Source organism: Rhodotorula toruloides (assembly GCF_000320785.1).
Source record: "Rhodotorula toruloides NP11 unplaced genomic scaffold Scaffold41, whole genome shotgun sequence".
NCBI classification, from domain to species: domain Eukaryota; kingdom Fungi; phylum Basidiomycota; class Microbotryomycetes; order Sporidiobolales; family Sporidiobolaceae; genus Rhodotorula; species Rhodotorula toruloides.
In genome coordinates this window covers 52,906-79,486 of record NW_015623001.1, presented here as the reverse complement: position 1 = coordinate 79,486, position 26,581 = coordinate 52,906, and the positions used below count along the sequence as shown (strand labels likewise).

Here is a 26,581-nt window from a genome sequence, read left to right as displayed (position 1 = left end):
TGAGCGGTAGGATCAATTGGATTGCGTCTAGGACGCGGAAGACATCATGGGCTTTTCTTCGGCGGCGTTGCGGTTGAGGGTGGATCGCCGAGAAGTCGAGGAGGAGAGGGTGGTGTCCCGTTCCTGCTACTGCGCCCGCCCTGCCACGCTTCTGCACATCACGCCGACCTGGCCAGCGCGCCAACTCGTCCGATGCGCGGTGCGATGGAAGCTTTTCCCCCCTCCATTGTACACCGGTCGTAGCTCGACGAGCAGAGCAGCGTGCGCAGCGAGACCAAAACTGGGAGACTCACCAATCACGAGCGAGTCTAGTAGAGGTCCCAACGAGCAGTCCAGCGTGAGAAACGGAGCGAGGAGTGAGGTGCACGAGGCAAAGAGGCGAGCTGGCGAAAGCGAGCGGGTCGACTGGCTCACGTACCACGACGAGGGCGCTCTGAGCTGCTCGAGAGACTCGTACACCGCTAGAACACGGTTAGAACACCCGCACACACCCACACAGCCCGCCGGCCCAACTCCCAGCTCATCTCGTCGTCTCCTCACCTTCATCTCGACCCGCAACTCGTCAAACTCGCCGACACAGCGCCTGCTTGACTCGTGCTCGGGCTAGATCGCACCATCCAACTCTCCTGACCCCACACGTCTTTGTCCGCCCTCGCCCGCCCTCCTCCTTCTTCGAACGACCCCCCCTCGCCTCATCCCGACAATGTCCAACCCGCTGCCGAGCGGGACTCCAGCGCGGTCGATCGCGAGGGTGTACGCAGACGCCAACTCGAGCAGGCCCAAGAGCTGGTGGAACTATGACGAGTTGATGGTGCGTCCCTCCTCTCTGGATCCTCGTGAGAGGGTTTGCGCTAGTCACGACAGGCGCTGACGGGCTTCGCTTTGTGTGGGAACAGGTTGCATGGGTGCGTTTAGCATGTGTCGATGGAGAGCGAGGACGGGACTGACGGGTACGTCTTGCTGACTTCGCAGGGGATTCAAGACAACTACGAGGTCGTGCGCAAGGTTGGGCGAGGAAAGGTGAGCCCTCCTACGACACGTCAACCGTCTGCCAATCTGATCAGCAAGCAGACGATGGGCGTCGTTGTCGTACTTTTCGAGGTCTCGCTCACACCCCTCGTCCCGCGTGCAGTACTCGGAAGTCTTCGAAGGCGTCAACATCGTCAACGACGACAAGTGCGTGATCAAGGTTCTCAAGCCCGTCAAGAAGAAGAAGATCAAGCGCGAGATCAAGATCCTGCAAAACCTCGCCGGAGGCGAGAACATCATCAACCTGTATGATGTCGTGCGGGACCCGCAGGTGCGTTGGGCGTACGACTTCTCCTCCGTCTCGAGTTCTACTGTCTCCCCGCAGCTGCGATGCACGGAGGCATACTCGATGTTGGCGGATGCAAGCTGACGCCCTCCCCTTCGCGCCTCGCAGAGCAAGACCCCCTCGCTAGTCTTCGAGCACGTCAACAACACCGACTTCAAAGTCCTCTACCCTCGCTTGACCGACTACGACGTCCGGTACTACATCTACGAACTGCTCAAGGCGCTCGATTTCTGCCACTCGAGGGGAATCATGCATCGCGATGTCAAGCCGCACAATGTCATGATTGATCATGAGAAGCGGCAGGTGAGTCGGGCGCCCGCTCGATACTTGCGTTACCGTTCTCGCCCACCGGCGACCGGTTCCAGCGCTGGCAGTTGAGCGGCTTCTCGACTGACCCGACTGATTGTGCGCCCAGCTCCGCCTGATCGACTGGGGACTCGCCGAGTTCTACCACCCCAACACCGAGTACAACGTCCGCGTCGCCTCGCGCTACTTCAAGGGTCCCGAACTGCTCGTCGACTTCCAAGGTTCGTTCGCGCTCCTCTCTTCAAACTGTTCTACCCATTCGGACGAAGGTACTGATAGAAGGGCTACGCCGTGATCAGAATACGACTACTCGCTGGATATGTGGTCCCTTGGGTGCATGTTTGCCAGCATGATCTTCCGCAAGGAACCGTTCTTCCACGGCCACTCGAACGGTTCGTCGCGCTCTTTCCCCCTTCAGCTGCTTCTCCCGTCGAGATGCTGATGGTTGAGATTTCCCTGCGTGAACAGAGGACCAGTTGGTCAAGATCACGAAAGTCCTCGGGACGGATGAGTTGTACGAGTACCTCGAGAAGTACGATATCGAGCTCGCGCCCGAATTCGACGATATCCTCGGCCGGTACGTCCCGCCTCTCCCGTTCCTCTCCTTTTCTTGACGCAGAGCTGATGAGTGAGTGGGGGATACAGGTACGCGAAGAAGCCGTGGTCAAAGTTTGTGAATGCCGACAACCAGCGATACATCGTGCGTCCCTCGCTTCCTTTCTCCCCAATCTCCTCACTCGCTCTCTCCCTTTCTCCTCTCGGTTTTTCTCTCCTCGCTACACCTCGCTCTCCTCGCACGCCACGCCCGCCTCGCAACCTCGCTGACGCTCACCTCCTCGTCTTGCAGAGCAACGAAGCGATCGACTTCCTCGACCACCTCCTCCGGTACGACCACAACGCGCGCATCACGGCCAAGGAAGGACAGGGGCATGCGCTGTTCGCGCCGGTTAGGGAGCAGGAGAGGCAGGGGAAGGGGAAGGTTGAGGAGATGAGGTAGGCGCGGCGTGAGGGGTGAGGACGGGTGGAAGCCTGTTGGGCTTGGGGTTGTGGCTGGGGGCGCGGTAGGGGACTCGCGTGCGTGGGTAGACAGCGAGGGTGCAGGAGAAGCGAGGACGACTCGACACCTCTCCTCAACCTCTTCCTCCTCCACCTCCTCCACCTCGCCGTGCTTTGCGTTGTGTTTCTCGTCTCTGTTATTCCTCTCTCCTTCTCCTCGATTTTGCTCTAGAGGCCGTGCATCATCCTCGTTGTACCAGCAGCCTCCAAGATGCCGCCTCGCGAGAGAGAGTCCTCGACTTCTCCTGCGCTACAACGCTTCACTTTCCGCTCGTCGTTGTCCTGAGTATGCACGCCAGCTCTGCACGCTTCGCTGCGTTCCAATCGCGCTCGCCCGATTTGGTCGATGACGAACTTCGCCCCACAACGTTGGACATCGGCTTCAACTCGCTTGAAAGGGCTGCTTACCGCTCGTCCTTACCGCTTGTGATAGCACTGCTGCATGCTCAGCAGCTCACTCTACTCGCTCACAACCCGCTCAGCTCGATCCGCTCTCGCCCCGCTCCGTCTCGCCGCCGCAATGTCCACCCGAATCCGCGTCGCATCGCTGGGGGATCTCAAGAATGGAGAGATGTGCGTGGTGCTCGTGTAGGCTGGGAACGGAGTGCGCTGATGGTCGTGGCGGTCTGCAGGAAGGAGATCCCGTTCCCGAAGGAGGACTCGGAGAGCAAGATCCTCCTCTCAAAGGTCCGCTCGTCCTCCGCTCTTCCTCCTCAATTCCTTCCGTCGGAGCTGCGGTTCGACTCAAGCGACGTGTAGGATAGGTACGGAGGAGCGCGATGAGCTGACGCAGCGATCCCCGTGCAGGTCAAAGACCAGTACTTTGCCAACTCGAACAAATGCACCCACTACGGCGCGCCGCTTGTCAAGGGTGTCTTGTCGCAGGAGGGCAGGCTCGTTTGGTGAGTGGGCGACGCGGAGCTTACGAGCGCTGGACTGACCAGACCTCGCTCGTTTTCTTCTCCTTTTGCCGTTGCGCTCCTCTCGTAATGCGTCAGCCCGTGGCACGGCGCTTGCTTCAGTGCGTCCCATGCGACTCCAATTACGACGCGGAGAAGCTTCTGACCCATTCGACTCGGCAGACGTCTGCTCGAACGGCGACATTGAAGATGCACCCGGCCTGAACGCCCTCCAAAGCTTCAAAGTCGAGACGGACGGCTCATCCGTCTACGTCCTCGCCGACGAGCAGACCGTCTCGAACTCCCGTGAGCCGGCCGCTCCGTCGGTCGAGATCGACTCGTCCGCTTCGCGCGTCGACGTCCTCATCGTCGGTGGTGGGCCTGGCGCGGCGCACACGATCGAGGGACTGCGCGATGAGGGATACACGGGCTCGATCAAGGTCGTCTCGAAGGAACCGCACCTCCCGATCGACAGGACCAAGATCTCGAAGGCGCTCATCTCGGACCCGGAGAAACTCGCGCTCCGTGGAAAGGCGTTCTACGACAAGCTCAAGGTCGACTTTGTACTCGGCGTCGAGGCGACCAAGCTTGATTTCCAGAACTCGAGCGTCGAGCTCGCGGATGGCAAGGAGGTCCAGTACGAGAATCTGATTCTCGCGACCGGCGCCATTCCCGTCAAGATCCCCCTTGACGGACACGACTTGATGAATATCTTTACCGTCCGCGGCGTCAAGGACGCTGAGGCTATCACCGCCGCGATCGGGTCTGCCGAGAAGGACGAGGACAAGAAGAATGTGCGTCGGCTTCCTCCTCCCGCTCGTCTCGCATCTCCTTAACAGTACCGCTCCCAGGTCGTCGTCGTCGGCTCGTCCTTCATCGGGATGGAAGTCGCCCTCGCTCTCGCGGACAAGGCCAAAGTCACGATCGTCGGGATGGAGAAGGCTCCGTTCGAGAAGATTCTCGGCGCGGACATCGGGAACGGGATCCGCAAGGTGCGCTTGCGCTCCTCGTACACTAATCTGGTGCGCCTCGCTGACGCTCGACGCCGGCAGTTCCACGAAGGCAAAGGTACCAAGTTCATCCTCCCCGCCGAACTCTCGCACTTCGCTCCCTCCAAATCCGACTCGACGCACGTCGGCTCAGTCCACCTCAAAGACGGCACCGTCCTCCCTGCCGACGTCGTCATCATGGGAACGGGCGTCAAGCCCGCCACGCAGCTTCTCAAAGACGCCGGGTTGGAGTTGGAGAAGAATGCGAGTGTCAGGACGGATGAGGTGCTGGAGGTTGTGCAGCTGAAGGGGAAGACGCAGGGAAGGGTGTTTGCATTGGGAGATATCGCGACTTTCGATACGCCTAAGGGGGAGAATTACGTCCAGCACTGTGCGTCGAGGCGTCTTCCTTCGTCCGCTTTCCTCTGGGCAAGCGGAAACTGACGATTGAGGATAACTCCCATCCACAGGGAACGTCGCTAGTGTGCGCAGTCTCTCGTTTTCCTTCCCTCTTCTCACGCTTACCCGCTTCTTGTCCCGCAGAACCACGGCCGCGCGATCGCGCACTACATCGCGACGCAGAAGCGCGAGGCGTTCGACAAGATCTCGGTCTTCTGGAGTGCGCAGGTGCGTCGCATCTACCTCCCTCGCTCAGGCAGCATGCTGACGAGACGATGTCGGGATCTGCAGGGCCAGCAACTCCGCTACGCGGGCACGACCAAGGCTTCGAGCTGGGACGACATCATGATTGACGGACACCCCGACCAGCTCAAATTCGTCGCGTACTACTTCCGTGCGTCTGCCCGTTCTTCGCTTCGACCTCGCTGCCAGAGCTGACTCGATGTGAGCTGGCAGAGGGCCAGAATGTCGTCGCTGCTGCGTCGATGCAGCGCGATCCTATCGTCGCCCACATCTCGGAGCTCATGAAGATTGACAAGATGCTCACCAAGGACGAGCTCAAGGCTGGAAAGGTGAGCGAGCGGAGTCCTCGTTGCTATCGACTCTGCTCTCTCCCGAAGATTCGCCCGCTGACAGGACTGTCCGCTGCGCGCAGGACCCGCTCCTCGTCCCTCTCGTCGGCACCGTCTAGGATGCGGCGCCGTCGGCCGCGAAGTCGGCGGCACCCTCTTCCTCCGCGCGTCTCTAAGCCCGCTCGCTCCTCTCGCCTCGCATACCCTTCTGTAGAAACCGCTTCGTCTGAGTGCAAAGGACAGTCTTTTTCAGCGCACGTGCGGCAAAATGAGGTCGATCTGCGCGAAGTGGTGACGCAGCGGATTGCGAAGGCCAAGGGCCGGTGTGGGTCAACTTGCTCTCCAACCGCTCTCTTTCAGCTTCGTACACCGACTTGTGAGTACGACGGCACGTACAGAAGGGCTGGAGCGTTGCTGAACCGGTTGCACCTTGTCCACGTCTTCGTTCGACCCGCTCGCCTCGCCTCGTTCCGCTCACTTCCCTCACGGCCTCCTCCCTGCCTTTCAGCCTCACAGGTACTCAATCCACTCCACTCAAACACCTTTCACACCACACGAGCCAACATGGGAGGCAAGCCCGACAGCCAAGTTATCGACGAGTTCAACGGTGCGTTCCTCCCTCATTCTCCTTCCTCTCTTCGCCTCCCCTGACATGGACGCACGCACACAGACTACGTCAACATGACGCCTGACGAGCTGAGAGACTGGTTGGACACGAATTCGTCGCAAACTGCGGGGTGGAGTAAGGATAATGATGGCAAGGTGCGTCCCTTCTCGCTCTTCCAGCTTTGAGAACGAGGAGAGCTGATGGAGACATGTGGCGGCAGGTCAAGTCGGGTCAGGAGAGTGTTGGACACGAGTCGGGCAGGAAGATTGTGAGTCTCGCCTTTATTTCCCTTACTTCTGGTCGTTGAGGCTGACATTGCGGTCCGCATGGCAGATCGACATCCTCGAGCGCAACCCCGACAAAGATCCGGAGCAATACACCGACGAGGATATCGAGCACATGCGCAAGGGTTCGTCCCGCCCCTCCGCCTTCCCCTACTTTGCTTCCAGCTGACGACGAGATTGCTTGGATAGTCACCTCGTATTGCAAGCGCCATCTCGCGCAGGAGGAGAAGAACAATGCGGAGAAAGATCCGGAGGAGTTGGAGCAAACCAAGTCGTACAGGTCCCTTGTGCGTTCTCCCTGCCCACTCTTCCTTACTGGCGCTGGTGAGCTGACTGAGCGTGCACGAGCAGAAGAACTGGGGACACGACTCGCTCAAGTGAGCGGGAAGAGCTGGGTTGTACAGAGGCAAGCTTGTTGTAGCTGTCGAAGGAATCGCGACTCGTTCCTCGTCTCCGAAGGGACGCCGAGAGCAGCAGGGGCAGTCCGAGAGGTGGTACGTCCCGACAGTACCGAGTGGGAGATAGTGGCGTCGCTCATATGCAGCCGATGAGCCGCGCGAGGCAGGAACGTCCTCATCAGTTCGCTAGCGAGGAGGACCGGGAGTAACTCGGCGGCAACAGCAGCGGGCCGGTCATCGGCAATGTAGCGGCCTCGTAGACACTAGAGTGAGGCTGCCTATGTCCTCGAGTGTCCTTTCGAGGGGTGTCGCCGTTGTGGCAGATGCAGAGCTCATCGCGAACGGACGGGGACAGGGCTTTACCACTCGCTCAACACCGCTTGCTTGGCTTGACGTCGCGTGTACGAAGCTATCAGACTGCTAGGAGTGCACCCAGTCTGCATCAACTCCCCCGAAGCACCGACATCTCCCGCTTGCACCCATCGCTCCACTCCCCGGCGGGACTCGCACGATCCTGAGCGCTTCCTCGCGCCAACAAAGCACGCAGGGATGCCCTACCGCCCTTCAAACGCCCGTCAAAGCCGCGACTCGTCCGCCTACGACCTCCAGACCCGCTACGCCAACACACTCGACTATCACTCCCCTTCGTCTCCCCCACCTCCTCCTCGTTCTCCTTCTTCTTCCCACCCGGCTTTTCTGCGCGACCAACAGTCGCATGCGCGGTATTCATCTGCAGACCTCTACGCCCTCGATCACGGGACGGGAAGGGCAGAAGAAGGGATGTTGATGCGCGAGGAAGAGCGCGGAGGAACGCACAGTAGCGATGAGGAGGAAGATGGGGCGGGCTTTGCGTCGTATGGGGACTTTGAGGCGGCGGGCAAGAGGAAGAGCTCGGTGCACTTGGGCGGGCAGAGGCAGAGCTTTAGGCCGGGGATGGTATCGTGCGTCTTCTTCCCGTCCTGCCGCGGTCCCGCAGAAATTGACGAGACAGCCCCGTCCATCCACAGCCACCCCTCCGGCTTCTCAACCCGCTCCACCTTTGACTCAACCTACCCCAAACCCCCGGCCTCAGCATCCACCTCGAAATTCCCTACCACGCCCGCCTCTGAACTCGTCGACGCGCCTATCCTCTCCCGCGCAGACTGGACGCCCGGCGAAGCGATGCGTGAGAAGGATGCGAGAGACGCGGAGAAGAAGAGGGAGAAGAGGGAGAGGGTCGTGGGGGATGTGAAGGCTGCGGGAAGGGGCGTGGGTGGGTGGGTGAGGAGGAACTGGAAGTGGCTTGTGCCGCTGGTCGTCTTCCTTGGCGTTGCGTGAGTCCGGATGACTTTCTTGGCGCTCTCGTGCGGTCTAGCGCAGCAACTGACGCCTAGAGCAAACCGTCCCGCTCACAGCGCCATCCTCCTCTGCTACTTCCTCATCCCACGCACTCCCACAATCACCTTCAACTCGCCCAAGATTCCCGACCCGGCACTCACGTCGGACGACCCGTCGCCTTACGTCTCGTCTGCAGATCCGACTGGATTCAGCTTTGGTGCGAATTTGACGCTGGCGAGTGAGTCGGCCTTTCCCTTCTCCGCTGTCCGCCTCAATGCCTCTCGCATGTACGTGAGACATCTGCGTGGCTGACAGGCTGACTCGCCCTGGCTTCCAGTCGACTCCTCCGCCTCGTACCTTCCCGTCCACTACCGCTCCTTCGCCATCACCGTCCGCCTGCAAGAGACCGACGGGATCGTCGCGACGCAGAAGTGGGACGCGGGGGAGATCAAGGTCCAGCCGAAGAGGGTGACGAGTTATCAGGTAAGTCTACGGCAGGGGTGGACATTGCTCGCGGGCGGGGGAGTGACTACGAACTGGTCGTCTTCGAGAGTCGAACTGATGCATGGATGCTCGCGCAGTTCCCGATCCAGTTCTACGGCAACTACTCGAGCTCGAGCAACCCAACCTGTGCGTCCTCCCTCTCCCCCTCCCCTTGAACACTCCCTGACCCTCACTTGCGCAGACCAAATTATGCGCTCCTCCTGCGCGCACCTCTACCCCACGACTGACCGCGCCCCACTGAACTTGACCGTCACCGTCTCGAGCGAGATCACGGGCGTTGTTGGCACGAAGGAGAGGACCGCGAGGTTGGATGCGGTCGAGTGTCCGGTACAGTGGAGTGGGACGGCGGCGTGAGGCGACGCACGGCAGCATTACGCATTTACGCTTCGCCGACCTCGTCCAGCATAACCGCCACTCGCCGTCCGCCTCCTCTTTCTTCGCAGTCGACTCTCTCGCCTTCTCGCTCGTCTCTCGCCTTCGTCGTTCACCTCTCCAACATGCTCGCTCGCTCGCCGTCATTCTTGTCGTACACTTTCAGCATCCTTTCGCTCGCAGACACTCATTCATTCGCCGTACTCGGTCCTGCATTCCATCGTTTGCCCTCCCTTCTCCCGCCCGGATCGTCAGCGCTTTCCCAGCGCGTTCAGGGAGACTACCCAGACCTTGGCGTCCAGCAAAGGCTCCCGCAAGCCGTTTTGACCAGGGCGAGTGAGCTGATTAGACTGGTTTGTAATCTTCTCAATAGACCCGAGTCAAGACTCTTCATCTCTCTCGTTCGCTCGTCTCGCCTGTCCCGCTAGAGCTTTTGGGAAGCTAGATTGGCCTGCTTGCTGACTGTCGAGCCAGCTGCCCACCACGTCTCTCCCGCGCGCCGTCCAGTCCCTGCGCGGCCGCTGCTCTCGCCTCCTCGCCGCACCCGCCAACAACCCCTTCACACTCGCACGAACGACCCGTGGAAGCCACACAGCCACCATGGCACCCCCAGCAGCCGCCTCACAGGCGAAACCCGCCTCGACCGTCGCCCCGCCCGCCCAGAACACCTCGAAGCGCGACTTTCTCATCTCGCTCGAACAGCAGGCTCAGAAGCGCTGGGCCCAGGACCGCCTCTTTGAGCAGGACTCGCCGTATGCGACGGGCGAGGCGGACATTCCTAGCGACGAGTTTGCCAAGCATGCCGCGGAGCTCAGGGAGAAGTATCCCAAGGTCCTCGCGACCATGCCCTACCCGGTCAGTCTGCGAGGCGTTCGTTGGGCCGAGCGGTCTAGTCGACCTGATCTACGGCTCATGGCGAGATGATCACGCAGTACTGACGCTTTTGATTTCTCGTGCAGTACATGAACGGCTCGCTCCACCTCGGACACGGCTTCACCATCTCCAAGATCGAGTTCCTCACCGGTTTCGAGCGCATGCGCGGCAAGCGTGCCCTCTGGCCCTTCGGCTTCCACGCGGTGCGTTCGTGTTTCGCTTCGGTGGGGTCTCGTCGACGAGTCGGGAGGAAGGGTTCTCGCGAGAGAGCCTTCCGTCCGTACTTCTCTTGCAAGCGCGCTGACTGCTTCGTTTGCATTGCGCAGACCGGCATGCCTATCAAGGCTGCGGCGGACAAGCTCATCCGCGAGATGGAGATGTTCGGCGAGGAGTTCGAGAAGTACGGCCAGCCCGAGGACGAGACGGTGCGTTCTAGTCCTTCTCTGCCTCGACGTAGCTGACTGTCCTGCTTGCAGGTCACGGCGACTGAGGAGCCCGGGAACGCGACCGCCCTTGCAACCACCTCGACGACCTCCTCGAACGACCCCGCACGAGCAAAGAAGGGCAAGCTTGCGGCCAAGAACACCGGCCTGCAGTACCAGTTTCAAATCATGGAGTCGATCGGTGAGCGTCGCGCAGTTTCGAGGCGTGTTGGGCGTGTCTAACGAGACTCTCCCGCAGGTGTCCCCCGCTCCGAGATCAAGAAGTTCGCCGACCCGTACCACTGGCTCAAGTACTTCCCGCCCATCGCGCAGGACGACTTGAACGCGCTCGGCTCGCGCATCGACTGGCGCCGATCGTTCATCACCACCCCTGCGAACCCGTACTACGACGCGTTCGTGCGGTGGCAGATGAACAAGCTCCACGGGCTCGGGTACATCAAGTTCGGCAAGCGGTACACCATCTTCTCCCCCAAGGACGGCCAGCCTTGCATGGACCACGACCGGCAGTCGGGCGAGGGTGTCGGACCGCAGGAGTATGTCGGCATGAAGCTCGAGGTGACGCAATGGGGCGAGCGTGCCGAGCGCGTCAAGCAACTCGCAGGAGGGAAGAAGGTCTTCATGGTCGCTGCGACGCTCAGGTCCGAGACGATGCACGGCGTGACCAACCTCTTTGTCGCGCCGTCCGTCAAGTACGGCCTGTACCCCTCGTCGACGACCAAGGGTTCGAAGGAGGACGTCCTCTACCTCGTCACGCCCCGCGCTGCGCGCAATATGGCGTACCAGGGTCTCCTCCGCACCGAGGACAAGGTCGAGTGCGTCGGCGAGCTCGAGGGATCCGAGTTGCTCGGCACCAAGGTCCACCCGGCGCTGTCAGAGCACAAGGAGGTCTACGTCGTGCCTATGGACACGATCAAGGACAACAAGGGTACCGCCGTCGTCATCTGCATGCCGTCCGACTCGCCTGACGACTGGATCACCACGCTCGACCTCCGCAAGAAGCCCGAGTACTACAACATCGACCCCGAGTGGGTCGCGCTCGAGCCCGTCCCCGTCTTGACTACCCCGACCTACGGCGACAAGACGGCCGTCGCCATCGTCGAGCAGATGAAGATCAACTCGCCCAAGGACACGAAGCAGCTCGCCGAGGCCAAGGAGCTCGCGTACAAGGAGGGCTTCTATGGCGGTACGATGATCGTCGGCAAGTACAAAGACGAGAAGGTCGAGGACGTCAAGAACAAGATTCGCGACGACCTCATCGCGCAGGACCTCGCCTTCATCTACTCCGAGCCCGAGAACCTCGTCATGTCCCGCTCGGGCGACGAGTGCGTCGTCGCGCTCTGCGACCAGTGGTACCTTGACTACGGAGAGGCGGGATGGCTCAAGAAGGCCGAACTGTGCGTTCCCGTGTCTCCCTCTTGCCCTCTCTGACTCGCTCACCCTGTTCGCCTCGCACAGCCTCCTCTCGCGCATGAACACGTACCAGCCCGAGACGCGCAACGGCTTCGAGAAGACGCTCGGCTGGCTCCGGCAATGGGCGTGCGCGCGCTCGTACGGCCTCGGCTCGAAGCTCCCGTGGGACCCGCAGTTCCTCGTCGAGTCGCTCTCCGACTCGACCATCTACATGGCGTACTATACGATTGCGCACCTCCTCCACGGCCCGCCCATCGACGGCTCCAAGGTCGGACCGCTCGGCATCACGGCCGAGCAGATGACGGACGAGATGTGGGAGTACATCTTCGCCAACGGGCCCTTCCCCTCGCACTCGCCTGTCCCGATCGAGAAGCTCAACCGCCTCAAGGCCGAGTTCTCCTACTTCTACCCGATGGACATCCGCTCGTCCGGCAAGGACCTCATCCCGAACCACCTCACCTTCTGCATCTACGTCCACGCCGCCCTCTTCGGCGAGGAACACTGGCCGCGCTCGATGCGCGCCAACGGCCACCTCATGCTCAACGGCGAAAAGATGTCCAAGTCGACCGGCAACTCGCTCACGCTCAAGGACTCGCTCGTCAAGTTCGGCGCCGACGCGACCCGCGTCACCCTCGCCGACGCAGGCGACTCGATCGAGGACGCCAACTTTGAAGAGTCGACCGCCAATGCCGCCATCCTCCGCCTCCACACCCTCATCGAGTGGTGCCAGGAGGTCGTCAAGGACCAGGGCCAGCTCCGCCGCGGCCCGTCCGACGAGCTCATCTGGGACCGCATCTTTGAGAACGAGATCAACGAGGCGATCGAGTTGACCTACAAGGCGTACGACCAGGCGCTCTACAAGGACGCGCTCAAGAACGGTTTCTACCAGTTGCTCTCGGCGCGCGACCTGTACCAGCTCGCGACTGCGTCCGAGGGCGGCATGCACGTCGACCTCGCCCTCCGCTTCATCCGCATCCAGGCCCTCCTCCTCACCCCGATCGCGCCGCACGTCGCCGAGCACCTCTGGTCGACCGTCCTCGGCGAGCAGACGTCCGTCCAGAAGGCGCAGTTCCCGACCATCTCGAAGCCCGTCGACCGCGCGACGACTGACGCCGCCGTCTACGTCCGGTCCAAGGTCAAGGAGATCCGTGACGCCGAGCTCTCGTTTGCGAAGAAGAAGGCCAAGGGCAAGGCGACGGGCGCGTTCGACCCGTCCAAGCCCAAGGCGTGCAAGGTCTGGGTCGCCAAGGGCTTCCCCGAGTGGCAGGAGGCGGCCGTCGAGGTCGTCAAGTCGGCGTGGACCGGCTCTGCGGTCGACGACAAGAAGGTCAAGGAGGACCTCGTCGCTCGCGGCCTCATCAAGGACAAGCGGTACATGCCGTTCATCGCACAGCTCAAGAAGGGCATCGCGCAGTTCGGTTTCCAGGAGGCTATCGACCGGCACATTACCTTCGACGAGGTGGCGACGCTCAACGCCGCGATGCCGTACATCCGCCGCTCGCTCGGCATGGACGACATCGAGGTCCTTCACACCGACTCGGACAAGGCCAAGGAGGGCGAGCCCGGCTTCGTCGCGTCCATCGTCGAGGCCGCGCAGCCTGGCAACCCCGGCCTCGTTCTCTACAACATCTAGACGTGCCTCTTCTCCTCTCTACTACCCGGTTGTATCTCTTCCTCTTTCGTATCGATCCCAAAAGCGCAACGCATCGCAGGTTCCCCCGTAGGACACGACGAGTTGGCTTTGAGTTGGCTTGTTCGCTGCCGTCGGCGTCAGCTCTCGCTCTCGCTCCGGCTGGATTGCCTGCCGGGCTCCGCGACTCGTTCAGCGAGTTTGTCAGGCTTTGCTTTTGTCAGCCGCCAGCGAAGTGCTAGGGGAGCCGCTCGCTCGAGCCGCACCTTGCCCCGCCTCTCGTCTCCGCGGATTCTCCTTCGTGTCCTCGTCTCCCTCCTGCTTCCCTACGGCTGGCGACGCGACCAGACGACGGCCTCCGTCGCACAGCTGGTACTCGCTGGCCCGCGGCGGCGCTGGTGTTGCGGTGCGCTCCCGACGGCTTCCTGCTTCTCGTCGCCAGAATTCGCTTCTTCTGCTCTTCCCCCGACCCCCTGCCGGCCTGAAGACGGACGACGGGGAGGTGGACCATTGTAAGCACCCTTGCCGGCCTTCCTATCCAGCCAAACGGTATCGCTGACCTCAGACGGACCTCCGCAGAGGACTGCTTTTCTCGCTTGGATAAGTTCCGACGCCTCGCTGGATCCTTGTGCTTCCCCGCTTTCCTTGACAGCGCTTCGACGACACAGACGACGCAGCAGGCGCTGTGTGAAGCGCTGAGCGGAGACGGCGGCGCGCAGGCGCTTCGACGGCGGCGAGACTCGTTGCTGAGGAAACTGCCATCCTGAGGAAGACTGCGCGCGTCGAGCGTCCCGCAATCGTGTGCCTCGGCGGGTGCTCCGGATTTTTCTGCTGTGGGCACGCGCGCTGGCGGGCGCTTGCACTGCTCTTGCCGCCGAGATAGCAACAGTCCCCCGCCTCTCTCGCGGCCCCTTCGATGCTTGATTCGCTCCAGTACACTCCATCAGCTGCTTCAGCACCCGTGGAACCAGCGCACACCGCCCCAGCATGGCCACCGTCCGCTCTCTCGACTCGACCAAATCCCGCACCATGTCGAACGAAGGCGTCGGTCCCGCAAAGCAAGAGCTCCGCTCAAAGGTGTTGGCCGTCGGAGGGATCGCTGGGACGTACGAGGAGCTCACTGGACACAAGCAGGAGCTGAAGGTGTCGATGTCGGTTTGGGTGCGTCCTCCTCACATTGCTCGACGGATGCTGCTCCGACGTAATCCTCCTGACCGCGGCTGACTTCTCCTTCTCCTTCCCTTCGTTCTGTTACTGTGCTTTCACGATGGACAGGCTCTTCTCGGTCTCGCGTTCGTGAGTTTGCTCTCCTCCCTCCTTTCCTTCGAACGCTTCGTCGTGCTCCAGTACTGACCATGTCTCGCACGCAGGCCAACATGGCGCCCTCAACAGCTATCAACGGCTCTCTCGGAACGGCGCTCCTCTCGGGCGGACCTGTCGCCTCGCTCTGGGGCTGGCTTGCCGTCGCCCTCATCTCGGTCTGTATCGCGCTGAGTCTCGCGGAGCTCTGCTCGGCGTGGCCTCACGCAGCAGGACAGGCGCTGTGGTCCTTCCAACTCGCGCCGCCTCGATGGGCGCCGTTCCTCTCGTATTGGACCGCCTGGTGGAACATCGCCGTGCGTTCTGCCGTATCTTCCTTTCGCTTACAATACCGCAAACCTGACTTTACGCTCGACACCAGGGTGGATGGGCCTTGATTGCTGCAGGAGCGTACATTCTCTCGGCCGGATGCCTCGGTCTCGCCGCCGCCTACCACCCCGACTACGTCGAGCAGCCGTGGCACCTCGTCGTCTGCTTCCTCTTCTCGCTCTTCTTGTTCTTCGTCACCAACGCAAGTCCTCTCCCTTGACGTTCCTTGATGTCCCGAGACGAACCTGACGGACGCCTTGGAAGACCTCGACCTGACGCCTTCCATCCGCAGCTCTACATGGTTCGCATCCTTGACCGCTGCACGACCAGCTTTGCCATCATCAACATCTCGACTGTCGTCGCGACCATTGTTGCCCTTGCGGCTTGTGCACCGGTCAAGGCCAAGCCCTCGTTCGTCTTCGGAGGCTTCTACAACGGGACCGGCTGGTCGAACGGCGGCCTCGTCTTCCTCCTCGGCTTGCTGCAGAGCTCCTTCACCATCATCGGCTACGACGCTGCCACCCACCTCTGCGAGGAGGCTGTGGACGCCGGTCGCCTTGCACCCATCGCGGTCGTAGGCGGGACCGTGATTGTCGGCATTGTCGGGTTCTGCTGTGAGTACTCCTCTCGCCAGTCATCTCGTGAGCCTTTTGCTGACGAACTGCACGTACAGACATCATCGCCCTCCTCTTCGCCATCGCCGACATCGACACCGTCGTCTCCTCCCCTCTTCCCATCATCCAGATTCTCTCCGACTCGTTCGGCTTGCGTGGTGCGACAGCTGCCTTCGTCTTCAACCTCCTCATTCTTGCGTTCGCCTGCATCGGCATCGTTTGCGCCTCGTCCCGCGCCGTTTGGTCCATGAGCCGTGACCGTGGTTTCCCTGGCAGCCTCTTGTGCGTCGAGTCTATCCTCTCGGTCTTCTATCACGTTGAGAACCAATGCAAAGTGGCATAGAACTAACACATTGTGGCATCGCAGCTTCGGCAAGGTCTCCAAGACGTTCGTCGTCCCCGTCAACGCCCTCCTCCTGCAAGTGACGGTTCCCGCCATCCTCGGGCTCATCTACTTGGGGAGCAATGTTGTGTTCTTCGCCTTCTTTCAGTTGACGACCATCGGCTACCTGATCTCGTACTTTATCCCCATCGCGCTCATTTTCTTCCGCGGGCGCCACCTCCTCCCTCCAGCGTACTGGCGCATGCCCGACGGCCTCGCGCGCTTCTGCAACATCGTCGCGCTCCTCTACATCCCCTTCATCTGCGTCCTCTTCTGCATCCCCAACTTCTACCCCGTTACGTCGACCAACATGAACTGTGAGCGGGACCTTCTTTCTCTCCCGTTTCGCGATACTGACTCTCGTTCTTTCCGCAGACACGAGCGCCATCGCCGCCGTGGCAATCCTCATCGGCACGATCGGATGGTACGTCGAGGTCCGGCGGCATTACAAGGGACCGGCGTCGCAGGCGCCGCATCTCGAGGAGACGGCCGCGGCGGTTTGAGCGAACGAAGCATTGGCCTTTGTATTCAGTACTCTCAGTTGCGAGTGTCGTTCATTAGCTAGTCAAGTAGTAGACCTTGCGGTGTAATTCAGTTTTACGTCTGAAGCGGGCGAGGGAGTCCAGCAAGGAGGATTGTGTCCCGAGCGCTTTCTTGAGCGCCTCGCGAAGCAGCGCAATGTTTGGAAGAACGACAGTTTGCAGTATACAGACGATCGGGAACAGCCACCAACGCAAGAAGAACGCAAGTACTCATCGAGCTGGCGCGGCCGTAATAACACAGGTCGCAGGGACGCTGGACTGTGTGGGACGATCGTCAGCGTGCGAGCTCGTTAGCACGTAGCCAGGCGGGACTTACGCTCGCGAATGCCAGTGACCATTCACCGATTCCCTCGGAAGTCTTGAGGACGTAAGTGACTAGCGTTTCGCCGTCAGGCTTCGAGATGAAGCGGAGTTAATGATATCTGCTGGGGATGCTGTCCGCCTCGAAGACTATGACACGTCGAGAACCGTAAGGTCTGATGGTCCAGCCTGCGAAGGTGACCCTCACCAAGGTCCGCGGCAACCTGCAGACAACCTCGGCAACGTCGACGACGTTCGAGAGAATATCTGTCTCCTTGTACACCTCGCCAACGGAGAACCCATGGCTGACGTCCAGTCCGGCCAGGTGAGGCAGACTTGCGGCTTCGTCGCACAACCTGTACAGGACGCTTGCCGAGTCCGACTGGACGGTGAGGAAGACGGCGGTGAGATTGGAGAACCGCTTCAACGGCTCGAGTCGGAGAGCGCTTGGGTCCGGCAAGCGCAGAGCGCACGCCTCCAACTCGTCCGCCAACATACCGCACAAGGCGCGGAAGAGCGTTGACATTGCCTCGGAGTCAGCGTCTCCGCAGACAGTGAAGTCGAAGACGCGGACCGCAATGCGCATGTCGAGGTTTCGGGAGCGAACGGGTTGTGTATCTTGCTCTTCGCCTGTCACCAGGACCGAGAGGATCCGCAAGAGGGGCATGTCGCGCAGTCCTTCCGCCCAATTAGCCAGGGTCTCCGAGTCGCCGATTGCTCCGAAACATGTGAGGTCGCGCAGGCGTTCCGTATTGAGCGCGTGTGCAGCAGCCAGGAAGAAACGGCGTGTGTAACGACTGATCGGCAGGGTCACATCCGTCGGTCTCGCCCGGCGCAAGACGTCGAGGAGAGACTCGCCGCGCCGTGAGCCTACAATGTCAGACATCCACGGCACCGAAGGCGAGATATTGTGAATGTAGCAAGCGAGATGAGGATGCCGGCAAAGATGGTCGATAAGTTTCGCATCACTCGTGACGTGGACATGAAGTTGGCGCCAGGCGACCATGCGAGCCCGCTCCGTCCAATCCTTGCATACGAGCGCGAGTCGGCCGCACTCCGTGTGTCGTTCGCTCTGCGATAGGCCTCGCGCGACATGCGAGATGATGAGGTCGACGAGCTCGATCGGGAGAGACGGTACGGGCATGGCGGAGTGCTTGAGGGGCTGTGAATGGATCTATGGTCAGCAGACGTGCTCACGCGAGGCCTGCGACGCGGCGAGCGAGTGGGCAACGCACCTCAAGATCGAGCGACGGCGAGCAGAAGAAGGCGGTCGTCCAGGCCTCGTGCGACGGTGCAAGCGCGCGTGAGGGTAGCTCAGACAGTCTAGCAAACGTTCAACAGCGGTACGAGCAGCAGCGGGTGCTGTGCGCGAAAAGCGAGCGGTGGACGAAGGGCAACCCTCTCGTAGAGGCTCTCGCGAACGCGTCTGGCTCTCGGGGAACAGACTGCGACGCTTTTGTCGCAATTTCTAAGCCATAGATTTGAGGGAAAAGATACCGTGAGTCTGGCGAAACGTAGGCGCGTTCTGCGGCGCCCTGCGAAGTTGGGAATGGGATTGTCAGCTTGCTAGTACGAAGGAGGAGGGCAAACGGGCACGCACCGTGACACCTAGAAGACGAAATTGTGCCACGCAAGGACGCCATCCGCTCCACCCTTCTTGACCAAGTCTAGCGGCACCGCTCCCGCTGCCTTCCTTGATCAGAATGCGCCTCCAGACCTTCACCGCTGTTGAAGGCAACGATGGACCTGCCATCGACAAGTTGGGAAGCGTCGCATGAGCGAATCCGCAGGGCCCTCGGTGATATGCAGGATTCGGAGGTCTTTGACCCGCAGAAGGCGCTCAAATGGCGCAGTCTGTGCCACCCAGCCTTCCTCTTGCAGGAGCCGGAACTGGCTTCAGAGCAAGTCGAGGGTGTCAAGGTGTCTCGCGAGGATAGACCCAATTGCTGCGATGTGCGAGCTGTTTCCGGCAAAGCCGTGGAACTCGAGGTCGCAAAGATGGCATCTCGCAACGCATGGCGGTGAATGTATGGCGTCCAGGACTTGCAGACGAGAGCGAGCGAACCGCACTCGATGACGGTCTCGTGGGACAGGATAATATCCGCGAACGTAGTGGATGAGGACGAGGTCGATGACCTCTAGGGGAAGTTGGGGGACAGTCATGCCGGCTCAAAAGCCCTTCTGGCACGCGTTCGCGGTCAGCTTGTTACGCCTCGAGTGCAGAGGCAGGCTGCGAACGCACTTTGGTGATGAGGATGGACGACGAGGTCGAGAGGAGCGACGACGACGTGCGGGCAGGCGCCGACGGGCAGGACGTCTAGTCTGCGGGTATTGAACGAATCCAAGCAATCCACAGGCCAGCAGGAGGCGAGAGGCGAGAGTGCAATGGGGCAACCTCTGTTCTCCTCGTCCGCCAACTCCGCGGACTCCCTCCAACCGCTTCGTTTCGCTCCGGATGGCTCGCTCTGCTCTTCGCCGACGGTCAGAAAAGCTGTCGGCTCCGCGGCGCCTTTTCGCACGGGTGCCGCAGCGTAAGCGCCGCTTCCCGCCCGGGGTCGGTTCCGCCCAGGCGCTCGTCGACGTCCAGCGGCCCACGCTCTGCCTCTTCCTGCTGCCTGACACGCTCGCGACGATGACGAGGATTCCTGCTGTCGCTCTCGCTTTGTCGGCGGTGGCCGGCGTCTCGGCCCATGCCGCTCACGCCGACGCACCCGAATCCGCTTGGAGTGCGTTCGCTCTCGTATTCCTCGTGCGCCAGGAGCCCAGCTAACCCGTAAAAGCGCTCACCGTACAGTGCGCAAGTACCCGGACTCGGGCGACCTCTCTTTCTCCGGCATCGTCACCTTCGCACACCTCCCCCACTCGCGATGCCTCGACGAACCCCAGCAGACCTTTGACATTGCCGTCCTCGGCATGCCCTTCGACACGAGCGTCTCGTACCGACCTGGTGCGCGCTTTGGACCGAACGCGATTCGGCAAGGGTCGCGCAGACATGCGACGAACAGGGCTTACTCGATTCCTTGGTTCGCCCGCTTGTCCTCTCCTCCTTTCTTGGTTCGACAGCTGACGCACGAGGTTTGCAGGAACTTCAACCCCTTCCTTGCCGGCGCCAAGGTACTCGACTGCGGCGACGTCCCCATCTCGCCCTACGACAACGCGCTCGCGATGGATCAGATTGAGACTGCGTACTCGAGCTTGCTCGCGAGGGAGGTCTCGACCGAGTTCATGCAAGGTGCGTTCGCGCGGATGAGTCTCGCACAGGACGAGCTGCTGACGAGGACGCGAGGTGCAGAACACGGAGACACGAAGAGCCTGGCGCTCGACGGCAAGGAGCACCCGAAGATTGTGACGCTCGGCGGTGACCACACGTACGCTGGACCTGCTACTATCCCTTGAGTACGAAGCTGACTCTCGACTTTCGCGGAACACAGCGTTGTCCTTCCCATTCTTCGCTCGCTGCACAAGGTCTACGGCGAGATTGCGGTGCTCCACTTCGACGCTCACCTCGGTACGCTCGCACTCTCCATTCGATAAAGCCCTGGACAACGGGACTGACAAGCGCTCACTCGACCGCCTTCAACGCAGACACCTGGAACGGCAACCTCTACAAGGGCGCCTGGACAGACCAATCCAAAGTGACCCATGGCAGCTTCTTCTGGAAAGCCTCAACCGAGGGGCTCATCTCCAACACCTCTTCCATCCACGCCGGCATCCGCACGAGGTTGTCCGAGTTTGAGGACTTGACGCACGACTCGGAGGTCGGGTTCAAGTTGCTCACGACGGACGATATCGACGAGTTGAAGCCGAGCGGGATCATCAAGGCTATCAAGGAGCGCGTTGGGAACATGCCAGTCTGTGGGTCTCGCTTTCGGTCCCGACTCTCCTCGACTTCTGCATCTCATACTTCCGCTCCTTTGCAGACCTCTCGCTCGACATCGACGTCGTCGACCCCTCGATGGCGCCCGCAACCGGCACGCCCGAATCAGGCGGCTGGACCTCCCGGGAGCTCAAGTCTATCCTGCGCGGTCTCTCCTCTCTCAACCTCGTCGGGCTCGACATCGTCGAAGTCTCGCCCGGATACGACACCAACGCCGAGGTGACGGGCATGTTGGCTGCGGATTTGGTGCAGGAGTTTTTGGGGATGTTGATGAAGGGCAAGGGACCGAAGGGAAGGAAGGAGTGGTTGCCGGCTGTCAAGGCGGGCGTTCTGAATGACCAGCGGGAGGGGACGGTCAAGGAGGCCGGGAAGGGCCACGATGAGCTGTAGATGGGCGGTCTGGCGGGAAGGAAGTGGTCGCCAACAGTACCGAGGGATGGTCTCCGGCCCAGCATTCCCTCCGAGTCTGTCTAGCAATGCATCGTTCGCAACTTCTGTGCATTTGGAGAACTCTACTGAGCAGTCTAGTCCGTCCGCACTGTGTGTAGCCTGGCGAGAAGAGCCAAGAGCGCCAGAACGTCGAGGAGGGCGAACACGACGCGACAAAGCCCGGGGGCAGCGGAGATTCAGCCAGGCTGTAGCAGCAACCTTCTCAGCGTCGTTCACGATTCCAGCAAGCCCAACTGGCGAGGTCGCCCGTGTGGTCTCCTCCAACTCTTCCTCACCCTCTCCACCTTCACGACGAGCTCATCCGCTCGCCCAGCTCGTTGCTGAGCGCTCGCGGGCCTGCCAGACGCTCGAGAATGTCGCTCACCCGCTCGCAGTCCGCGCACGACGCACCACCAACGACTTCCCTCTCGCACTCCTCATCCAACCAGCACGCCTCGTCCTCGTCGCACCAGGTCGCGCAGCAGCAGCAGGGGTCGCAGCAGGGTCAGGGAAAGAGCGAACAGTCGGAGGACCCGGTGTTTGGACCGCTCGAGAAGGCGGGAAAGGTGTTGGAGGAGCGGCTGGCGAGGGACGAGAGATGGGTTGGTGTCGGCGACAGCTTGATCGGTGAGTTGCGCCGTCGCGCGTGCTTGGCCAGCGTGCTTCCCGTGTACGGGGAGGCGCGGCCTTCCATCCCGTGGCGTCGGCACACCTCGACTCGCTTCCATCGGCCGCTCTCCTGGCTCTGTCGAGTCTTGCGCCGATGTCCTGTCGCGCCTGGCTGGTCTGTCAGGAAGAAATCGAGCGAATGTTGACTCTCTCCTTTCGCAGGCGCTTCTTCCTCCGACTATGTCCTCCCTCCCAATCCCGCCTGGGCTCCCTTCACCAAGACCCGCACTGTTCTTCTTCCCGACCGGCTATTCGAGGAGCATGACCGTGCGTTGAGCTCTCACGGGGTACTTTCGGCGAGCGAGCTAACGCCACGTCCACCCCTCGCAGTTACGCAATCGCGGTGTACGATGGGACTGCTGCCGGAGATTGAGCGGGCTTGGGTCACGGTGGATGACCGACTGCTGTTGTGGGACTGGGCGGACGGGTGCGCGAGCTCTTCACGAAGCGCGAACTCGGGCGCGCATTACTGACATCGGCCTTGCAGTTCCTCCTTCTCAACCTTCGAAGAGTTGACGGATGTCATCGTCGGCGTGGCGCTCGTTCGACCTCGTCCCGGCGTCTTCGTCGACTCGATCTCCCATCTCCTCGTCCTCGCAACACCCTCGCAAGTCAACCTCGTCGGTCTCGGTTACGCTGCCGCAGAACCTGGCGCGAAAAAGGAAGTCACCTTCTACCTCACCGGCTTGTCGGTCCCGACAGACGGCATCTCCTTCACCACCATCCGCGGTACATCAAGCGGCCGCATCTTCCTCTCTTCTTCGCCCGACCCTCTCACGCCCGGCGGAATCGGCGGAGACGGATGCCTCTACGAGCTGGCGTACCAGGCGCAAGAAGGTTGGTTCGTCAAACGATGCACGTTGCACAATCTCACGTCCGGCGGCATCGCCAAGTCGGTCGTCCCCTCGTTCCTTCGCTCCTTCACCGCCATCCCGCAAAACGACTGGATCGTCTCGTTCGAGATCGACAACGAGCGCGGACTCCTCTACACCCTCCTCCGCAACTCGACGATCGAGGTGTACCAGCTCCCCTCGTCGGCGCCGGGCAAGGCGTTCGACGGCCCGCCCAACAAGGTTGCCAAGTCGGGCGACTTGCACCGGACGGCCAACATGCTCCTTCCGAACAACCCGATGCTCAAGTCGTTCCGCATCGTCGAGCTCGAGGTCATCAGCGTCAAGGAGGGCGGGAACGCCAAGATTGGACTCGTGGCGGTCACGACGACCGGCGTCAGGCTGTACTTCACCCACCAGCGCCGCGGGTACTACTACGGCGTGTCCGGCTCGTCTGCCGCCCTCGAGCTCTGCCACGTTCGCCCTCCGCCTGCTCCGTCCTCGCCGCAACCTCACGCCCAGAACGGCATGTACGGCCAGGTTGTTCCAGCCAACCAGCAGCAGCAGCAAAACGGCGGCAACTCAATCCCCTTCAACTCGATCATTCAGGCAAAGTACGCCTCAGGTGGCCTCTTTCTTGCAGCCAACAACCTCACGCCCGACCTCGATGTCCTCCTCGTCACCGCACCCGATGTCTCGTCCCAGTCCCTCTCGTCCGCCGCAACTGCTACCGGCACCGTCTCGCAGCAGACTCGGCCGTTCACCGAAGTCGCCGGCACGATCGAGATTCCCGGTCGAACGTGGGATATGGCCGAGATCACCCGCGTCTCGTCCAGCTCTGCGACGGGTGCGACGGCGCTCAACGAGCTCGCGACGCAGCCGACGCAGGTGAGGAGGGAGTGGGTCGTCTTGACGAACATGGGAGCGAACGTCGTTAGCCGGCAGAGACCGGTCGATACGTTGTTGGACGTGTTGGAGGGGATGGGGATGAACGGGAACGCGGCGGGTCAGGGCGAGATTGGCGTTTTCTTCGAAAGGTGGGTTGACTTGCGCGTCCAGAGCTCGAGTCTGATGGCTCTTTCGTCGAGACGAAGCTGACGAGTGCCGGCGCCTTCCACAGCTACGGCCGCGACCAATCCTGCGCTATGCTCCTCCCCATCGCCGCCTCAAACTCGCAGCTCGTCCTCAACGACTCGACGACGACCTCTTCGCCTGGCAACGCAGTCAATGCTGGCGCACGGAATACGTCGGCGGCTGTTGCGGAACAGGCGAAGGCGCTGTTCTTCGAGGGCGGAGGCCGGCCGGTCAGCATCGACCGGGGAGGCTATGGAGGTGAGTGGCGCCCGCTCGATTGGCGCCCGTCCGGCTGGTCGGGCCCCTTCCGTGGACTCTAGCCGTGTCGCTGATCATGATTCGTTTGGCAGGTGCACCCCAATCCACCGCTTCCGACAGCAAGATCATCTTCTCTGGTCGACACGAGGGTCTCGCGTTTTACTTCGCTCGCCTCGTCCGCCCGATCTGGAAGCAGAAGATTACGCGGGTCGGTTACTCGCCCGCCCAGCAAGTCGCCAATGTTCCCGAATCGGTTCTCAGCGCAGTCCAGCGCGACCTCCTCGCCCTCCGCACGTTTGTAGAACAAGAGCAGCACCTCTTCACCCACCTTCCCGACTCGAGCCGCGCTGGTCACAACGCGGCCGCCTACGCCGCCGAGCAAGCCTCCCTCTCCGCCCTCCGACTCCTCCTCACCCAATCCGTCGAAGCCATCTCGTTCATCCTTCTCCTCATCGACTACAAGCTCCAGGATATCGTGGCCACCTGCCCGTCCGACCTCCAGCAGCAGCTTGCCGAAATCTCATACGCCGAGCTTCTTACGACGAAGAAGGGCCGGGACGTCGCTCGCGGTCTCGTCAGCGCCGTCATCAATCAGCAGATTGGCCGGCATCTCTCGGTCGACGCGATCAGCGAGACGTTGCAGCAGCGATGCGGCAGCTTCTGCAGCGCCGACGACGTCCTGCTGTACAAGGCGATCGAGTCGATGCGGCGGGCGAAGGACACGTACGACAGCACGGAACGGACAGAGTGCTTGCGGGAGTCGCTACGGCTGTTCACGAAGGCGGCGAGTCACCTCTCGCTTGACAGGCTGCAGGAGATCTGCAAGGAGTACATCTCGATGCGATACGCCGTCGGTGAGTCTCCTTCCTCCGCCTTCTTCTCGACGCAGAACTGACCGTGCTCTTGCAGGCGTCGTCGACCTCTCTCTCGCTTGCGCACGGACATGGGACTCGTCGGAGCGGGCGATTACGTACTGGCTCGACGAATGCCCTTCGAACGATGCGCGGGAAGGAGCGTACAAGACCCGACAAGCGTGCCACAAGCTCATCTTCGCGTCGCTCGAGGAGATGGATCGGCTACTGGACGACGCGTCGAAGCCGAACAAGCCGGCTGGATCGATGTCTTGTGCGTCTTACCGGTTGAGGCTGCTCTCGTGTCTCCTCGCTGACCCTCAGTATCGCGCAGACGAGGAGGCGGACAGTCTGCGAACGAACGCCTACAACAGGGCGCTTTCGGTCAAGGACGAGTTCTTCCACTTCGAGCTGTACGACTGGTACCTCTCGCGTGGCCTCACGAACCAGCTTCTCGAGGTGCATCACGGTCGATCCATAGTCATCGGGACCCGCTAATCTGTTTCGTGCAGACCCGAACGTCCTACCTCGAAGGCTTCCTCGCACGAGAACCGACGACGCTCGAAAAGTCGGACCTTCTGTGGCAGTACTACGTCCGCACCTCCCGCTACGCCCGCGCCGCCTCCGTCCTCGCCTCTCTCGCCGAAACCCCCGCCTTCCCACTCTCGCTGCAAAAGCGCGTCGAGTACCTCTCGCTCGCCGTCGGCAACGCCAAGTCGCAGATCCCGTCCTCGAGCCGAGGAGACGCCGTGCAGTTCCTCACCGACGTCGAGGAGAAGCTCGAGGTCGCGCAAGTGCAGATCGAGATCTTCCGGGCGATCGAGGAGAGCAAGATGCCGCAGGACGAGAAGCAGCAGTGGCTCGACAAGGTCGAGGACCGGCTGTTCACCGTCACCGAGGTGCGTACTCCCGCTCTCCTCCGGTCGAGGCAAGCTCATCTAGTCTCTCGCAGCTCTACTCCGAATTTGCCGAACCCCTCGAGCTCCTCGAAGTCATTCTCCTCATCTTCCACGTCTCCGACCACCGCGACCCTTTCCTCGTCACCGCCACCTGGGAGGCGATTCTTGCGCGAGGTTCGTCGGCCTCAGCAATTCCTTGTACCAAAGTCTGACTCATCGTAATACGCAGCGCAAGAAGAGCAGCCTGACCACCCGGTCGATGCTGTTGCCGCCAAGGTGACGCAGCTCGGCTACCGCTTCCACACTTCGGACGTCTCGTTCCCGCTGCGTGCGTTGTCTTCTCTTGGCTTCGTACGCTTTTCGCTGACCCCACCTGTCGTGTAGCCGATCTCATCGCGCTTCTCGAAAAGTTCAGCTACGAGCGACAAGGGGACGCCCGACCAGGCTGGGTTGCGTTCGCTATCCACGATGCGGGCGTGCCTTTCGAGGCGATTTTTGCGGTCTACGACGAGCTCTTCACTGCCAAGGTGCGTCGAGACCCCTCCTTCTCCAGCTTCTTTCACTCACCTCTTTCCGCCGTAGATCCCGCCTTGGCACACCTCTGCCGGCCTCACCTTCCTCGCCTCCGACATTGTCGAGCTTCTCTCTTCCTGGCTCGCCGAAGCCTCTTCCGCGCCGACCACCGTCTCGCGAGCGTTCCCTGCGACTGACGTCGAATCGGCAATCGGGCGGTATTTGATGGGCTTGCAGTCGGCGTCAAACGCTGGTGCGGTGGTGACGCGGCTGCAGGAGATGTCGAGGGCGATCAGGCGGAGGTGGTGAGCTGTAGAAGCGGGCGAGGTGGAAGGAAACG

At 61.4% G+C, this 26,581-nt stretch overlaps 9 protein-coding genes across 9 annotated transcripts; 8 read left to right on the top strand and 1 right to left on the bottom strand.

Annotated features, from left to right (window-relative positions):
• Positions 1-703: 703 nt before the first annotated feature.
• RHTO_06481 (casein kinase II subunit alpha) lies at positions 704-2,618 on the top strand (the record flags this gene model as incomplete). Its single annotated transcript, XM_016420142.1, has 10 exons — positions 704-811; positions 897-905; positions 973-1,020; positions 1,133-1,300; positions 1,424-1,618; positions 1,731-1,842; positions 1,921-2,013; positions 2,090-2,198; positions 2,267-2,321; positions 2,469-2,618. The coding sequence occupies 10 exons, from the start codon at positions 704-706 to the stop codon at positions 2,616-2,618; spliced, it is 1,047 nt and encodes a 348-aa protein (XP_016269457.1).
• Positions 2,619-3,119: 501 nt separating this feature from the next.
• On the top strand, positions 3,120-5,655 carry RHTO_06480 (rhodocoxin reductase; the record flags this gene model as incomplete). Its single annotated transcript, XM_016420141.1, has 12 exons — positions 3,120-3,250; positions 3,310-3,364; positions 3,485-3,579; positions 3,676-3,698; positions 3,760-4,370; positions 4,428-4,568; positions 4,629-4,956; positions 5,036-5,049; positions 5,109-5,192; positions 5,256-5,358; positions 5,421-5,536; positions 5,620-5,655. 12 exons carry the CDS (start codon positions 3,120-3,122, stop codon positions 5,653-5,655), a joined length of 1,737 nt encoding a protein of 578 aa, XP_016269456.1.
• Positions 5,656-6,100: 445 nt separating this feature from the next.
• RHTO_06479 (DUF3140 family protein) lies at positions 6,101-6,808 on the top strand (the record flags this gene model as incomplete). The annotated part of the gene is made up of 6 exons (XM_016420140.1): positions 6,101-6,143; positions 6,207-6,298; positions 6,364-6,411; positions 6,477-6,552; positions 6,617-6,714; positions 6,779-6,808. The coding sequence occupies 6 exons, from the start codon at positions 6,101-6,103 to the stop codon at positions 6,806-6,808; spliced, it is 387 nt and encodes a 128-aa protein (XP_016269455.1).
• A 566-nt stretch (positions 6,809-7,374) lies between these two features.
• On the top strand, positions 7,375-9,000 carry RHTO_06478 (uncharacterized protein; the record flags this gene model as incomplete). Its single annotated transcript, XM_016420139.1, has 6 exons — positions 7,375-7,766; positions 7,833-8,138; positions 8,220-8,380; positions 8,480-8,625; positions 8,724-8,772; positions 8,828-9,000. The coding sequence occupies 6 exons, from the start codon at positions 7,375-7,377 to the stop codon at positions 8,998-9,000; spliced, it is 1,227 nt and encodes a 408-aa protein (XP_016269454.1).
• Positions 9,001-9,618: 618 nt separating this feature from the next.
• On the top strand, positions 9,619-13,377 carry RHTO_06477 (leucine-trna ligase; the record flags this gene model as incomplete). Its single annotated transcript, XM_016420138.1, has 6 exons — positions 9,619-9,873; positions 9,978-10,094; positions 10,218-10,316; positions 10,368-10,515; positions 10,573-11,728; positions 11,790-13,377. The coding sequence occupies 6 exons, from the start codon at positions 9,619-9,621 to the stop codon at positions 13,375-13,377; spliced, it is 3,363 nt and encodes a 1,120-aa protein (XP_016269453.1).
• A 984-nt stretch (positions 13,378-14,361) lies between these two features.
• On the top strand, positions 14,362-16,502 carry RHTO_06476 (choline transporter; the record flags this gene model as incomplete). Its single annotated transcript, XM_016420137.1, has 8 exons — positions 14,362-14,535; positions 14,650-14,670; positions 14,745-14,990; positions 15,056-15,196; positions 15,296-15,617; positions 15,677-15,899; positions 15,985-16,316; positions 16,375-16,502. The coding sequence occupies 8 exons, from the start codon at positions 14,362-14,364 to the stop codon at positions 16,500-16,502; spliced, it is 1,587 nt and encodes a 528-aa protein (XP_016269452.1).
• A 249-nt stretch (positions 16,503-16,751) lies between these two features.
• Positions 16,752-17,985, bottom strand: RHTO_06475 (uncharacterized protein; the record flags this gene model as incomplete). The annotated part of the gene is made up of 3 exons (XM_016420136.1): positions 16,752-16,799; positions 16,858-16,935; positions 17,050-17,985. 3 exons carry the CDS (start codon positions 17,983-17,985, stop codon positions 16,752-16,754), a joined length of 1,062 nt encoding a protein of 353 aa, XP_016269451.1.
• A 1,488-nt stretch (positions 17,986-19,473) lies between these two features.
• Positions 19,474-21,108, top strand: RHTO_06474 (agmatinase; the record flags this gene model as incomplete). The annotated part of the gene is made up of 7 exons (XM_016420135.1): positions 19,474-19,567; positions 19,636-19,864; positions 19,925-20,073; positions 20,134-20,209; positions 20,273-20,349; positions 20,427-20,696; positions 20,762-21,108. 7 exons carry the CDS (start codon positions 19,474-19,476, stop codon positions 21,106-21,108), a joined length of 1,242 nt encoding a protein of 413 aa, XP_016269450.1.
• A 413-nt stretch (positions 21,109-21,521) lies between these two features.
• Positions 21,522-26,550, top strand: RHTO_06473 (nuclear pore complex protein Nup155; the record flags this gene model as incomplete). The annotated part of the gene is made up of 13 exons (XM_016420134.1): positions 21,522-21,774; positions 21,979-22,083; positions 22,147-22,243; positions 22,304-23,683; positions 23,767-23,978; positions 24,071-24,832; positions 24,888-25,103; positions 25,164-25,288; positions 25,342-25,728; positions 25,782-25,902; positions 25,958-26,056; positions 26,113-26,255; positions 26,311-26,550. The coding sequence occupies 13 exons, from the start codon at positions 21,522-21,524 to the stop codon at positions 26,548-26,550; spliced, it is 4,140 nt and encodes a 1,379-aa protein (XP_016269449.1).
• Between the last annotated feature and the right edge of the window lie 31 nt (positions 26,551-26,581).